The sequence below is a fragment of the Macrotis lagotis genome, chromosome 8 (genome assembly GCF_037893015.1).
Source record: "Macrotis lagotis isolate mMagLag1 chromosome 8, bilby.v1.9.chrom.fasta, whole genome shotgun sequence".
Lineage (NCBI taxonomy): Eukaryota > Metazoa > Chordata > Mammalia > Peramelemorphia > Peramelidae > Macrotis > Macrotis lagotis.
Genome location: NC_133665.1, coordinates 3843834 through 3859336, shown reverse-complemented (window position 1 = coordinate 3859336; position 15503 = coordinate 3843834). Strand labels below are relative to the sequence as shown.

Here is a 15503-nt window from a genome sequence, read left to right as displayed (position 1 = left end):
CTACTTATTCTATGAAGTGTTGGGAAAAAACCACTTCACTGGGGTGGCTAGATGGCGTAGTGGATAAAGCACTGGCCCTGGAGTCAGGAGTACCTAGGTTCAAATCTGGTCTCAGACACTTAATAATTACCTAGCTGTGTGGCCTTGGGCAAGCCACTTAACCCCGTTTGCCTTACAAAAAAAAAAAAAACCCTAAAAAAAAACCACTTCACTTTTTAGTACCTTAAGTTTTCTTAATTCTGAGATAACAGGAAAGAATATGGTAGAGGAAGGAAGAAGTATTGGTCTTGATTGGGAATTGAAGGCAAGGTGGCCTTGGTAAATGATTGACAAAGAATTAATGAGGTGGAGAAAGAGAGGTATGGTCCTCTTATTGTGGCTCATATATGTCAGCCTTCAGAAAGTTAGAAAACACTGGGTTAGAGGGACCAACTGCCTTTTTAATCTAGCTGTGGGCCCTTGGTTAAATGAATCTCGTTGGCAGGCATTACAAAAATTTCATGTTTTGCCAAAACATTCTTTACAAGGAAACTGGAGGGGGGAAAAATGGTTAGACTAATGTAGTAGTGAAAAAGGTGGACCTCCAAGAGAAATAAAGCATTTTGGAGGTACATTACTTGATGAGTTGTATAAATGGAATTGTTTTTCTTATGTTAGAAGATGTTATCACAAGTGAGAAAAGTATATTTGGTTCAAATGACTTTTTTTGTTTTTCAGCATTTGCTCATTTGCAGATTTTTGAGTTCTGCATTTTTCTACCACCCTTCCTAGCATAGTCTGGTAAAAGTTGTACATGGACATTTGTGTTTAACATACTTAACATATTAGTCATATTGTGAAAGAGGAATTAAAACTAAGGGGAAGAAAAAAATCATAAAAAAGGAAGGAAAAACATACACAAGAAGTTTTAAAAAAGTGAACATTGTATGCATTCAGATTCTGTAGTTTTTTAAAAAAATAAATTTTTATTAATAATCTTTGTTTTCATATCAGTTATATTTTCCACTATATTCTTCTCCCACCCCTTCAAAAGAGCTATCTGTAATAAAGAATTTTCAACTTTTTTGAAAAAGTTGAACAAAACAAATCAACATATCAAAAAAATCTAACAAGTCTTCAGTCAGAAGCAGCAGGTTGGATTAGTTTTTAGCAGCAGTTTCTCTGTCTACTGACAAAGACTAGTTTCCATGAAGAAAGCCAGAGTGTAACAGTTCAAAGCTGCCTTTGTTGAGTGACCCTATATGTATATCATTTTTTTTTTAAAAAGGGTGGATAGATGTTAGATATGATGAAGTCATCGTTTTCCCCTTCTTTCAGTCTCAGCTTTTTCTGTGTGGGGGACTGGTAGAGCAAGATTAGAATTTTTCTCCTTGTGAATGTGACTGAAATTCTGCTTGATCTAAATGGATTCTATCATAAAAATTTCCAGTTATTATTCTTGGTATTTCTTTCTAACAAAACCAAACCTAACCTTCTTCTGGTAGTTTAAGCCAAAAAAAAAAAATGTTAGAAATCTTGCTGCTGAAACATTTGGCAGTTTCTTTGGCAATATATTTCTGTGACTGACTGGGCACCTCTCCTTTAAATATTTACCTGGGAAATTACTCCCAGGCACACCAAGGCTGAAAGGACCTGGATTGATTTGTTAATTAAATTGTGGGTTTGTCCATATTACTGTCTGACCAGTATCAGTGCCCTGCTTCTGAGTAAGACATTTAGTTTAGAAACCTGTTGTTAGGATGAAGGATATGCCCAGATAGCTGGGAAATTCATGGGGTTTCAGTGTAGTCAAATTAGACTGGGCTTTGTTTGATGGGTAAAGAATTTGGAGGGACTTCAATAGAAATCATCCTGTTCCTCTACAGAAGTACTAACAGTTCCTACTACTTCTGGGAAAGACTAGCTCTACCAGCAGTGCTCTCTGGACAGTTGGTCAAGCGAATGGCACCTTGGGGTAGTCTTGTAGCTATTTACATTGTTGTGAGTTGTTGTGGGGGTTTTAGTCTTTACACTTTGTTATTTCATTGGTTTTAAGGTAGGCCTTTGATCCCAATGTAATCAGCCTTCTTCATAAGCAAATAATTGTCTGCCTGGCATTCTTGCTTCTCCTGGCTGAGCAGTTATTTTTCTAGACTGTGTGATCTGTTCACTTAATGGGGCCTGGTCTTCTGCTTGATAGGGCCTGTCAGACTGAGCTGTCTTCTCGTGTAAAACAAGAAGATACCTTGGGCCGGGCACCACCAACTAAAGCACACCTGGGAGCTGGTAAGTGAATTGCTTAAGAATTCCTTTGGAATCTAAGGAATTTGGCCTAGAAGAGGAAGATTTTACTAGTGGAATAGAGCTGAAGCATACTGACAATAAAGTCTCTTTTTTTCTCTTATAATTCTAAATTGACATCTAGAATATCTAAAACCAGTTTCACCAATGTAGACGTTCTCTTCCCATCTCTCTTCACCACCAAACCCCAAAATGTTTATTTAAATATTTTAATGACTTATACAGAAAAGGCATTTAGCAAATATCAGTTTCCTATATTTTGGACATCACATTTTTATAGATAATATTTGATATTCTCTAATCTCTAGTTTGCTTTTTTAAGAATTCTCTTAAGAGGTATTCCTTGTGGAGTTGCTCAGAGTATGAAATGTTATAGAAATTTCAAGAATGTGGGTTTATTACATAAGTTTCAAACATTTTGCCAAACTGCTTTCCAATTTTCACAGCAGAAAGGAGAGGCTTACCCATAATAATTTATATTCTTGTATGTTTGAACAGTGTTGTTTCACTGATCTATTTCTCTTTTTAAACTGGTATTTAAAAGTTTTTGATTATTAGTTTTGTAGTGTTGAGATAAAAGTATTTTCATTCTTCCACATTCTTTTTAATTTTTTTTAAGTAGTTCCTTGGTAATTTTATTGTTAGTGAAATAAATCTATAGGATAATAGAGATTGTAATTTCATTTTTATCATTTTGACATATTCCTATATGAATAGTGAATCATAAGTATAGGGAGTATTTTATAGTTGCATTTTTATAAAAATTTTTCATTTGTAGGGGCAGCTAGGTGGCACAGTGGATAAAGCACCAACCCTGGAGTCAGGAGGACCTGAGTTTAAATCCGATCTCAGACACATAACTATGTGACTTTGTGCAGGTGTTTGCAAAAAAAAAAAAAAACAAAAAAAAATTTCAGATATGTTAGGTATTTTGTAGTTCTACTGAATGGAATTTTCCTAATTTTCCTTTTTTCATTATTATTAGTATCCCATACTAATGGGATGTCAAATAGTGAGGAGACAGGAATCCTTGCTTTGTCTCTTTTATACTGGAAAAGTTTCTGATGTTTATAGATTTCGTTTTAAATATGATTTTGATCATAAGTGAGTGTTTTATTTTGTCAAAGGCTTTTCTTGCATTCATTGAAATAATCCTGTGGAGATTACATAATTACATTAGGTCTTTTTCTGATTGTCAGTAATTGTTTCCATGTGCCCTACATGCTTCAAATTATTTGTTAGAAGGCAAAATCATGCCAGTCTTTTATATTTGTTCTAAGAAACCTGAGAAGTAGGGAAAGACAAAATTAGAATTTGAGCATTTTTTTTTATCAATTAAATCTAGGAGTAGTTAGCTACTGGTTTTCTGCAAAATAATCTTCCTAAATAAACTCATCCTCTCAGTGTAATCATTTGGTTGCTGGTTAGGAGAAACTGGTAGTCCACATCTGAGAAAAGCACACTGTTAGAAGCAGAGGAAAAAGGATCTCTTTGGCTAGAGCTATCACTTGCATCTTCACTAACAACCATACTCGCTAGCAGATTTCTACAGACCAAGACCAAGTGTATTCTCCAGATAAAAGGGTCCAAGGCAAAATATTTTAGTCTTTATCATCCTCCAAATGTCTTTTTATGCCAACTACACATGCTGTTCCTTTGGCTCTCAGGATCTGTCATAACTAGGCTTCTTCATTGAACTATCACATGAGTTTATCCCTCTTAAAGATTTAGGGATCCCTTTAGTTACATTGCTAAACTAATACGTGTGCCGATTGTTTCCAATTTGTAACAAGTCAACTGACAAATCATGTTAAACTTTTTTCTAACTTTAGAACTTTTGGTCCAGTTGCCTATTATGGAGATTCCTTTATTATCTATCAGGCTGCAAGTAGTAGGCAGTTCACTTTTGGTAGAATTACCTCCACTCACTTCCCTTCTGTCATATCCATTCCACCCATCCACCACTCACCCCCCTTTACAGTGCTAAGCAAGTCAGGATGAGTTAGTAATCAGCATGCAGATAACTCCTGTAACCTGAGACCAGTTTCCTTGAAAGCTCCCATTCAGAAGAATCTGACCTGGGTGGAATGGGGACTTTGATAGCTGAAATAAGATGCACTAAGCACATCTTATATCCACCTCCCCAATTCACCCTTGTTCGGTTCTTCATCAAGGAGATAGTTTGCCGTAGTTGAGTTAATATTATCCAGCTGTATCTTTTGCTCAGTGTTGAGAAGAAAGTACAGAAGGGGACCCAAGAATTGGAATGAACTGAACTGAACAAAGAACAGATACCAAGCCTGAAAAGTGTTTGGCTCTGGGGGCTCCCCCCAAAGCAAGCAAGCAAGCACTTCAGCTGTCTGGAGCAATTACCTGACTATGGAACTCTGAATCCATTAACTAAAGATTCTTCCTAGGATCAGTTTGCTGCACTGATTTGCTTTATAATCTAATATCAAATGTAGCTAGAAATATATTTAGTTATATTGTTGCATTAATATGGTACCCAAGTCAAATACCGGTCTCTCATCCTTCAGGTTTCAAAGGATGGCAGACTTCTCTGAAGTCCATGAGCCTGTCTGAGTTATCAGGAGCTCTAGAGGACTGTGTCAGCAACATGGGTGAGTTTCTAATACAGTGGGGAAGAGTTTTTGGGATTTGGCTCTTTTGAATGATTCCTTTTTTCAGAGCACTCATCATACTCAGTACAGAAGCCATATCTAAAGTCTTTTAAGGAAACTAAAATTTGATATAAGAGCAAAAAGGAGATTTATCAAGGAAGGCAGATTTTTTTAAAATAAGAACTCATTCAGTTCCTTAAGGGCAAGAACTGTTCCATCTGATAAAACTTTGGCTTCCAAATCTTCCAAGTTTTGAAGGGAATATAGCAGGTGATATTTATTAAAGTTTTGCAGAGGGCATTTTTTTTTAAGCCAGACAGTGTGGTTAAGTGACTTGCCCAAGTTCACACAGTTAGGTAATTAAGTGTCTGAGGGTGGATTTGAACTCAGGTCCTCCTGATTCTAGGGCAAGGGCTTTATCCACTGCCACCCAGCTGCCTGAGGTAACTCTTTACAAACCTGAGGTGCATAATTTTAAATTTTGTTATCCCCATTTTATAGATGAGTGAGGTTCAGAGGTTTAAGTAACATCCATAATTATATGTCCACATTAAACCAACTAATATATGAAAGGGATTGTCAAAATAATACAAAGGTATTTTTGTTGCTCAAATATTTAAAACCTTTTGTCTAACAGCAATCACGAATTTGTAAAAAATGGGCTATTATTTATATGGTACATCTGATGAGTGCTACAGATAGTAAATTTGAAAACAATGAGGTTCTATATGATACAGCTATAATAGTAATAAATTAATGGTAATGTTTATATAATACTTTAATGTTTGCAAATCATTCTTATTTGATCCTCACAATAACTTTCTAAGCACTATTATTGCTCTGACCTCAATGCCTCCTATATCCAAAGACATAGGACCCTCTTTTATTAGACATGGGTCTATTGGGAAGAACAGTGCTGGAAAGTAAGCTGATCTTCAGAAATTTTATCGTTAGTATACCTTACCTTATCTAGGGATGTCACCCTCGAAAGTACTTTTTCTATCTACTGACCTTAAGTAGTAGGTACCAACCTCACTGGATAAAACAACAAAAGTATTGGACTTGGGCACCTAGAGAATTTGAGGGTCTAACAGAAGGCACTAATCCTTTGGATCAGTTTAGTTTTCTAGTGCCAAAAAAACTGAATACAATTACTACCACAGAATTGCAAGTTATGCTCTTAGCATCACATTTTAACCTTTCATCTAGAAGAATGTAGATGGGTTCACTGTTGCCTGCCCTGATGGCTCCCCTTTATTTATTGGTTTAAGAAGTAGAAAACTTTTTTTTCTTCATAGGGAAAGCTCTGTGTTCCATAAACCAGAGCCTAGAAAAGCTGCAGGTCCTAAATGGGAAGCAGAATTGGAGAGAACCATAAACAAACAATGATGGTGAGTATTGAAGAGGAGTTGTACTCCAAATTAAAGTACAGACAGGTCATCTCTACATTCGAACAGGAAGGTGTGAAGTTAAACTGTTTTGAGACTGGGAGCTCATTCAGCTAACAGGGTTTTTATTGTGTATTTTTTTTAAAGTTAACGAGCCAATTGTAAAAAGGGACCTTGTAGTGACCCTTTTAAGTGCCAAATTGCACCAGAAGAAAAGTACAAGTTAGCTAAGTTGAGGCTTCTCTTATAACCTAAATAAATGTATAGACAGACATGTGCATTTTTTTTTTTTTTGTTTGGCATAGACCCATATCATCATCAACTTGCTTTCCAGAACTTGACGTCGGGTGACCATTCCACCCTGAAACTGTGCCTGGAAGAATAAGTGGGTTGGGGCCAAGAGTTTCATCTCTATTTGCCACACCCTGAGGGGGGTGGTGGAGTGAGGCTACCAGGAGCCCAGGAAACAAGGCCATCCTCAGGCCAGAGAGCAGGCCCCAGCCACTGAGGGAGGGCGTACAACTCTTCAATACAACAAGGTGCAACACATGAAGGAGAGCCGATCAAATGGCATGGGAATGTCTGGTATAATTGTGGGCTTCCTTCTCAGAGTTCAAATACATTCCTGCAGTACAAAGACAAATCCTAGATGCAGATGGCTGCTATAGAGCATTTATTTTCCCACAGCAGGTGACCACTTGGGCTTTAGTTTTGGATACTAACACAGGGACCAGATCTGGATTTTCCTTTGTTTTCTGTAAAATAAAACTTGAATTTGTCAGCAATTCATTGGACTCCCTGTTACATTTTGGCTCTTAAGAACACCCTTCAGGAGCAGCTAAATGGCAGCATGGTCAATAGAGCGCCTGGCCCTGGAGTCAGGGGGACCAGAGTTCAAATTTGACCTCAGACACTTAATTGTTATGTGACCTAGCTATATGACCTTGGGGAAGTCACTTAACCTCCATTGCCTTGCAAAAAAAAAAAACTTTTTCAGTGAAATTTCCCTATGTGGGTGGCCACTGGCTTTCAGGTAGGATGTACCACAGGCTACTTTTGCTTTACTTCCCCGCCAGGAGTTCTAACTTTTGGTGTCTCATCACTAGAATTGACCAACTATCACACCAGGTTTCTAATGGTCTCCTTTAGCCAGATCATGCCTCACTTTTATAGCTAGATACATGGGGAGTCCCAGAATCTTTAGGGGGAGGGCTCTTTTTCCAGGCTGATTGATAGATATCCCAAGGTGACCCTACAAAGTCCTATTATCTTACCTGGCTAACTTACTTTTTAAAAGCCCATGGAATGGAAGAGCCCTTTAGAAGCAGAGGGAAATCCTTCCATTTTCCTACTATGAAAGACTAACCACAAGCCTTTTAATAACTACCAACAACCAGGCTTGATTAAGCTGCCAAAGAACATGCAGGTATCGATTTACTTTGTATATTAAGTCAGCAGATAGCACTGCCAATTTTTTGCCAAACTTATGAATTCCTATGTCAGTCCCGAGACTTTGTCTCTCCTGGCCCAGGTCTTTCCTACCCCACAAATAAACCTCCCTCTGACTGAAGCTGCAAATGCCGCCTCTTATACCTCAAGTTCCAAGAATGTATTCTTTATATTTTTGTGGGTCTTGGCATCTAACATATGCCATTTACTCCCTCTCTGTTCCTTTTTCCTCATGTGAAAATTCCCCATGGTCACTTTCTGCACCCCCTCCACCCCCGTTTGTTATGTTACCTAACATAGGTAGCTCCCATTTGAGGTGCCTAGTTACAGAAAACAAACATTTCTCTCAGTTGGGTTGCAATCATTATCTTGAGAAGATGTCCTCATCAGGCTGATCTAGCTTCTTGGTAACTTTTGTCTTTACTTTAGTTTATTCTTTCCCACCAGAAGAAATCCCAAAGTTATATAAGAGGTCTAGAAAAAAAGATTAGTCATCTTTTCTTACAAGACAGGACAAAATGGATGCTTTTTCGGGGCCACGTGATTTTCTTCCTTTTAGCCTAGGGTCACACTGCCCAATAAATGATGAGGGAGGCAGTTACTCTGCCCCCCCCCCCCACTAGTGCATTCTGCATCACTGAAGCTGTAGCTTTTAGTATATTTAGTTCTTTGAAGTGACCAACTGTCAACCCAGTCATTCCTCACTTCAGTCATTCCAGAATTTTCAAAGAATTAAATTTTACTTCAACTTAAAAAATAAGGTACATTTGTAGGATTTGGGTTTGTTTGGTTTAAGTGTGTGGGAAAGAGGTAGAAGAAACCTATAACTAAATAAGAGTATAACTACAAAAAAGCTAATGGTTACTGACCTAGCACAAAAGATCAGCCACAACAGCTCAAGCTAGCACCCTTCTGAGTTTCAGTACAAGGTAGTACAAGGAAAAGGTGGCTGACATTTAATTCACAGATGTCTGCAAAGTTCAGTACAGAAGTCATTATGATTGCCAGGTATGCACTATCACCCTCTTAAAATTTCCACTGAATCTATGAACACAATCCATTTCCCATTTCTTCCTACTCAAAACCCTAAGACAAAGCCTTTCTTTGTGACCTAAGTTCTCTCACTGTCAGCATCCCAGAGTCAATGTGATTATAAAATGATAAAGCCAAGGTTGCAAGTTTGATACAGCCAGCTCTGAACAAAGAAAAACTCTTTGAAGTCCCCAGCTATACTGCTCCCATAAGGCCTAGTCAGTTTTCTAAAAATAAATGCTTCCAGGGATTTGAAAGGATGTGGCTGCCTCGGTGATGACTACCTAGATCATTCCTAAGAAAACTAGCATTTTCAAAGACTCATAATCCCTTAACCTTTGGTGCTCTGAGATAGGAATGGTGCCAGGATTCCAGGGATGGGGACTCCAGCTTCCCCCTGCTGAAGATAAAAGGAGGGCCACACTGAAGAGCTGTCAAGCTACTTTATTTTTTCTTTCCTGCTCAGATTTTTGATTGAGCGAGGACACGCACACACAGAACCAAGCCCTAGCTCTTTCCCAGTCTTCCCAGCTTTTTGGGGAAGCATCCCCTATTGGCCCTAGTCAGGCTTAATTGCCCAAACTCTCAAAATAGGCAGAGGCAAGGTAAAAGTTACTTTAAAATTCCATATTCCACACAAGCATAAAACCTAACAATTCCAAAATAAGGATAGAACCAAAAAAAAGTCCCAGCCACATCCCACCAAAACCTTGATTCCTTCTCTCTTTGGGCTGAGGAAATGGAACAGCGGGAATATGTCAGTGTAACCAAAAGCATCCTTGAGAATTAAGGAACCTTTTTAAACCAGAACATCCTCATATATGGGGCCTGAACCAAACTGACAACTGCCCCCTTAAACAAAAGATTCATGCAGAGAAATGTTAAGGTCTTGACCCTGAAGGTCAAAGACTGAGGCTAGTGCTAATAGATGGGTCACTCAAAACCTTGGACAGGTGTTGCTCCTTACCCTGTGACCTTTATCTACCCCTCTACACAAACCTGAAGTGCCAGCCCAGGCTGCTGCTGCTGCATTGCAATGAGGCCAAAGGAAAATTAGACAGGAATGAAAAGCACTCCTTTTCAGCCACGGGGAACCACACCTCTAAGGGATCATGAATTATCTCAAGTCTTTTCTTAGCCCCCAGGGCATAGAAAATTTGGAGAAAAAAGATGGGCAGGGAGAAGAGATGGGGAGAGAAAACCCAGTCTAAGGGAAGACTATAGCTTCACGATGAAGCTGCCTGCTGTTGCTCCAAGGCTTTTTTCTGTTTTTCAGTAGCAGCAGCCAAGGCCTCTGCCAGCTTATCCTCGGGCATCATGTTCAGCACCTTCAGGGCAAAGAGCAGCTGGTGCTTGGCGGTGCTGATGAAGGCATTGCTAAGGAAGTTGGGGAACCCACCAACTCGATCCTTCTGGGTGTACAGGGGAACCCGGACCAGGCCCAGCACCTGCAAGGAGAGCAGACGGGGCAGTCAGGACCCCGGCTGGGCAGCCAGGGCTGGGCCGCCTCCTGAGAGGGGCTGCGCTCGGCTCCGAAGCCCCTTCAACTTCCGGGCAGAAAAAAGGCAAACAAAGCAGCCAAGTCTGCGCAGGCTTAGGAGGGGTCCGGCCCGGCCCGGCCCGGCCCCATCAGGCCCTGCCGCACCCTCGGGGCCGGCCCCCGGGGGCGCCCCGCCCCGCCCCGCCGCCCCAAGGCCTCGGGAGCCGCCCGGCGCTCGTCGCCCCCTCCTCGAGGGTCTCCCCCGCCGGAGGGGGCTCCCCGGCGGCCGCACCTCCAGCCCGTGGTCCCGGGAGTGCACGGCGCTGATCTCCACCGCGTGCAGCTCCTCCAGGCTCAGCTGGCGGGCGTACAGGTGGGCCACGACGCGGTGCGGCCCCTCCGTCAGGTGCGAGCTCAGGTAGTCCGCTTCCGTCAGGCGCAGGTAGCCCAAGCCCAGGCCCAGCACCCGGTTCAGCCCGTCTTCCAGGGACCAGTAGCGCCGATCCACAAAGCCCCCGGGGAAGCCCAGCAGCCCGTCGAAGCGCATCTGCATCTGCAACGCAAGCGCGGGTCGACTCGGCCCGGGGCGCCCCCCCGGCCCCGGCCCCGGCCCCGGCCCGCTCCCGGCCCGGCCCCGCTCCCGGCCCGGCCCCGCTCCCGCCGCGGCTCCCTGGAGCCTCGGCTCGCGGCCCCGCCCCCCTCCGCCTCGGAGTCCGGCCTCGCCCCCTCCACCCTCACCAGAACCGAGAAGCGCATAGGGATCCGCCCGAACAACTGTCCGGGATTGGCTGCGTACAGCATGGCGTGGCAAGAGTGGCTCCAGCCGGGCCCAAGGCGCATGGCCTCCCCGCGGCTGATCTGCTTCAGCTCGGGCACCCGCGAGGCCGACATCTTGGCCGCCAGGCCGCCGCACGCCGGGCCGGCGGAGAAGTGGGCGCGGCCCCGCCCCCCCTCACACTTCCACCAATCCCCGGAAGGCAGCCCGAGCGCTCCCCGCCTCCGTCTGAGCTCGCCAATCGCCGCGACGCGCCGTCAGACGGCGGCCAATCGCTAGGCCGGCTCTCGCTCGGGCTCGCCTTTGTCCCAGAAAGCGACTAATCGTATTCCCGGCCTCGCCTCCGCGTTTGGCATTTATAGGCGGGGACGAAGCAGGAGGGGGGGGTGAGTGGGCGTCGACCGAGTGATTGACTTGTTCGCAAGCCAATCGTTGTAGGCGATTCCGGATTCGCTCTGGCGAGCGACGCCTTCACCCCGCCTGCTCTCTGGCGGAAGCCAATGGAACGTCTGTATTTCGGCGGCTCCTCCCCGGCCCAAGAGGGTTCCGTTTCCAGTTGGGCAGTTTAACTGGGAGGAGCGCCGCGGCGGGCCGGACGGCGTGCACCGCGCCGCTCCCCTCGCCTGCTCGACGCTCTTCCACCGACTTGTGTGCGGCCCCCGGGCGTGCCTGGCGCTGGTCGCGTGCGGGGCCGGGGCGGCCGATGCGGGGCCGCGGGGGGCTCCCAGGGAAGCCCCTTGGACACTTTGGCCGAACTGAACCCCCCCCCCCCATTTCTTTGTGACAAAATGCCACTGGTGAGGGTAGGTGAGGTGTTAGGAAGGAAGCCCCAAATCTCCGGGCAGCTCTAAGCATCAATGGCTTGAGATAGCTATTAATTAAATTAAAGTAAAGTAAATTTAATTAAATTAATAGCTGCACCAAAACTTGTGAAAAGGCACTTAGCCTTATTTACCTCAGTTTCTTCTCTATAAAACGAGCTGTCCTGCCCCAAAAAACCCTGAATGAGATCACAAAAAGTCAAACATGATGGAACGGTAACAAAAATCAATCCATCAGGGCGACAAGGTGGCGCAGTGGATAGAGCACCGGCCCTGGAATCAGGAGGGCCCAAGTTCAAATCTGACCTCAGACACTTAATAATTACCTAGCTGTGTGGCCTTGGGCAAGCCACTTAACCCTATTTGCCTTGCAAAAATGAAAAAAAAAAGTTAATTCATCACCACCTTTCAAAGTTCAGCTCCCGTGAGCCTACAGGAACCCTTCTGCCCCTGGAAATTACTTGATATCTCTTTTAATTAAAATGTTCAATATGAATCATTTTCCTCCAATAGAAAGTGAACTCTTGGAGGACAAGGACTGTTTGCTTCAGATCCTTCATGAATGCCTAGGATACAGGAAGTGCTTAACAAATGCCTGAATTATTCTCACAACTGCTCCTTCCTTTGGTCATCCAACCTAAGGCCCCTAGAGAAAAGGAATAAATATTCTCCCATTCTCTCAGACTCAGATCTGGGATCAACCAATCCCTGCTAAACTGACCCATTCAATGTAGACATCCCAAATTCAAGTTCAGAAAAACTCATTCTGGACCCCCCCCACCCCCAAATCGGTCACTATCTGTCGGAATGACTCAGAATCACCATCTCATTCTTCGTGGGATTGATGGCCAGTCACACTAGAACTTACTGTCGCCCACATGGAATATTCTTCCCACCCCCACTCCTTGCCTCCCATCTCACCCCTCAAATCCAAGCTCTGCCCAAGCAGTGACATCCCTGGCGCCCCTTCCAGCTGATCACCTGCTTCCTGCCCACCATCACCTATGACATTACTTAGCCTCTGCAGCACAAGTGACCCCTTCTTTCAACTTCTCTTTACAAGTCCCCTGAGTAGTTGATATTACACTCTGGGTGTCCCCAGTGCATAGTGGCACAAGGCCCGGCACACAGCAGGTGCTTAAATAAATGCTGGTTGATTGACTGGACTCAGTGACCTGAAGGAAGACTACCCCTGGAGCCAGCTTTTTTGGTTTCTACTCCTACCACTAACTTCAGTGAGAAAGCAAGTCCACTGTGTAGGAGGGACATCCCCTGCAAGTGCCTTCCAAATTCAACTGAAATGCTAATGTAGAGCACTGGCTTTGAAGTCAGGAACCTCTAGCTTCAAACCTATCTTAGATACCTACTAGTGGAGTGACCATGGTCACCCGGGCAAGGCGTAGATTACTGAGAGCTAAAGGGACCCTGAAGGCTATTCTTCCTTTTATGACATATTTCTTCAAGTATCAGTTTATCTGTAAAATGAAATGGTAAGAAGTGATTAATTTTCATTTCCACACTATTGATGAAAAACTAGTTATAATTAGGTTGATGTATAATAGGGGAGTGGGAAATTTATTCAGGAGCAGGGATTCAAGTGAGGGAATGAGGCACTTCAGATAGGCTGCTTTCTTCTCCAAGGCAGTGCCTGCTTTAGGGATCATCAATTCTTTTTTTTTTTTTTTTTTTTAGGTTTTGCAAGGCAAATGGGGTTAAGTGGCTTGCCCAAGGCCACACAGCTAGGTTAATTATTAAGTGTCTGAGACCAGATTTGAACCCAGGTACTCCTGACTCCAGGGCCAGTGCTTTATCCTCTGCACCACCTAGCCACCCCGGGGGTCACCAATTCTTAAGAAGCTCACAACAAAGGATCCTCTGATTCACTGATGGCTGTTCTGAATTCTTGTTATAGCTGGGGGCTCATGCGAGATCCAGATATCCTGGGGGAGGGGGAAACCACAAAGACAAAGTCTCAACCCATCAATTTCAATGTGCTGGATTGCCCGGGTGCCCTTCTTGTGACTGTTCAGAGATCCTAGGACTACTGGTAACCCACACATAACTGACCACAGACCAAGGGAAGGAAGAAGGACTAACCAATATTAACTGTCTGTAGGAGTCAGAGACTAGTGGGTGAGTATCTGAGATGTGCTGGGATCCCAAGACTAGTGAAGCACACAGAACCAATAAGCAGAATGGGGAATAAGAATTCAAAGACACCAGGGAAACAAAGGGATAATGAGGAAACCCCCATGGACATTTCTATCTCTATGTGTGTCTCTTAGGGAGGATGTTGAGGTATTGGGAAGATATAACACAGACTAGATAGAAAAATAAGATAAAAATGATTAAATATATTTGTCTCATTTGGTCAAAGCAAAGCATATTTGCACCAGCTATGTCAAGCCTTTAATGTTTTTTGTTAATGAGAAATAACCCCTCTCAAGAGGAATTAGATTATACCTTCTGCTGGAAAGGAGAGGTGGATACTCAACTATTTCCACTTAAAACTAAGGATCAAGAACCACCTGGGAGGGCTGCTAGAAGCCAGAACCCAAAATTGAGAACTTTTTTGTAAAGGTTAAGAGACAAAAGAGAAAATAATTGGGAATGGATCAAGTCCCCAGTGGCACAAGGTCTCCTAAAGGTCCATTTTGTGACCACAGCCTAACCAGACATATGGTCATTCATTTCTTAAGCTCTTCTCTGATAGCTTGGTTATGCTGTTGTTTGTGTGTGCCTGTCATCTGTGTATGCCCGGTGTCTGCATCTCTATGTGTGTCATCATTGTCTGCTACTGTCATTGTCTGTGTGACTGTCTGTAAACTCCCTTTCTGTTTCTTTAAAAAGATAGCATAGTGCTATCATCAGATAGGCATGATCTGATTCTTCTTGGGAGCAGAACCAGAAGAACAACACTGGGTGATGATCAACTATGATGGACTTGTTCACTTCAGCAGTACAATAATCAAAGTCAATTCTAAAAGACTTGCAATGGAAAATGACATCCATATCCAAGGGGGAACTGTGAAATTTAAATGTAAACCAAAGCTTAATATTCCATAGTGTTCTTAACAGACCATCATCAATCAGTGCAGAAGCCATTGACCCTTTACCTCAAGTGAAGTCAATCTATGCCTAGCTGAAGTTCCACCTGAAGAAGAGGTTTTGAATGTCATTAGGCTCCTTTCAAATGGCAAAGTACCTGGAGCTGATTCTATTTTAGCTGAGATCTACAAGGTGAGGGGTTCATTGTTCATCCAGGTTATCCCCCAAGAATTCAAGGTTGCCTCCATCATCCATCTCTATAAAGGTGAAGGGAATAGACTGTCCTATGACCATCACAAGGGTGTTTCTCTTTTAGTTGTTGCTGGTAAGATTCTTGCCAGAGTCCTTCTCAATAGGCTGATCCTTCTCCTGGAAGTTGGTCACCTTCCTGAGAGCCAGTGTAGCTTCAGAAAGAGTAGAGGAACAGTTGATATGATGTTTGCTTCTCAACAACCCCAGGAAAAATGCCAGGACCAGAACAGAGGTCTGTTATCAACATTTGTAGATCTGATCAAAGCCTTTGATACCACCAGTCATGAGGGTTTATGAAAAATTATGTCAAAATTTGGTTGCCCAGGGAAGTTCATCAGTATTGTACATCACCTTCAT

The 15503-nt window shown here is 43.3% G+C and overlaps 2 protein-coding genes across 8 annotated transcripts in view; one reads left to right on the top strand and one right to left on the bottom strand.

The window, feature by feature from the left end:
* The window catches only part of ANKS3 (ankyrin repeat and sterile alpha motif domain containing 3), a 49616-nt gene extending 39398 nt beyond the window's left edge, over positions 1-10218 (top strand). For 2 of the 6 annotated variants that reach the window (XM_074196291.1, XM_074196292.1), the window contains 4 exons: positions 2180-2265; positions 4818-4901; positions 6200-6292; positions 6595-10218. In XM_074196291.1, the coding sequence (XP_074052392.1) occupies positions 2180-2265; positions 4818-4901; positions 6200-6279 (250 nt within the window). In that variant the 3' untranslated portion in view covers positions 6280-6292; positions 6595-10218. Of the gene's footprint in view, positions 1-2179; positions 2266-4817; positions 4902-6199 lie in introns of all 6 variants that reach the window. The other 4 variants (XM_074196287.1, XM_074196290.1, XM_074196289.1 and 1 more) reach the window with 3 other exon arrangements.
* Positions 9200-11290, bottom strand: NUDT16L1 (nudix hydrolase 16 like 1). 2 transcript variants are annotated; one of them, XM_074196301.1, is made up of 3 exons: positions 10989-11282; positions 10543-10803; positions 9200-10218 (listed from the first exon to the last, which is right to left on the bottom strand). In XM_074196301.1, exons 1-3 carry the CDS (start codon positions 11139-11141, stop codon positions 9997-9999), a joined length of 636 nt encoding a protein of 211 aa, XP_074052402.1. In that variant the 5' UTR covers positions 11142-11282; the 3' UTR covers positions 9200-9996. The 2 variants fall into 2 exon arrangements, with proteins under 2 accessions (XP_074052402.1, XP_074052403.1); XM_074196302.1 differs by lacking the exon at positions 10543-10803 and having other exon boundaries at positions 10989-11290.
* Between the last annotated feature and the right edge of the window lie 4213 nt (positions 11291-15503).

Coding starts and splice junctions, on each gene's coding strand:
- NUDT16L1 (XM_074196301.1), bottom strand. CDS start 11,141: ATGTCGGCCTCGCGGGTGCCCGAGCTGAAGCAGATCAGCCGCGGGGAG. Junction 10,804..10,988: donor CTATGCGCTTCTCGGTTCTG/GTGAGGGTGGAG, acceptor CTTGCGTTGCAG/ATGCAGATGCGCTTCGACGG. Junction 10,219..10,542: donor CCCGGGACCACGGGCTGGAG/GTGCGGCCGCCG, acceptor CTCTCCTTGCAG/GTGCTGGGCCTGGTCCGGGT.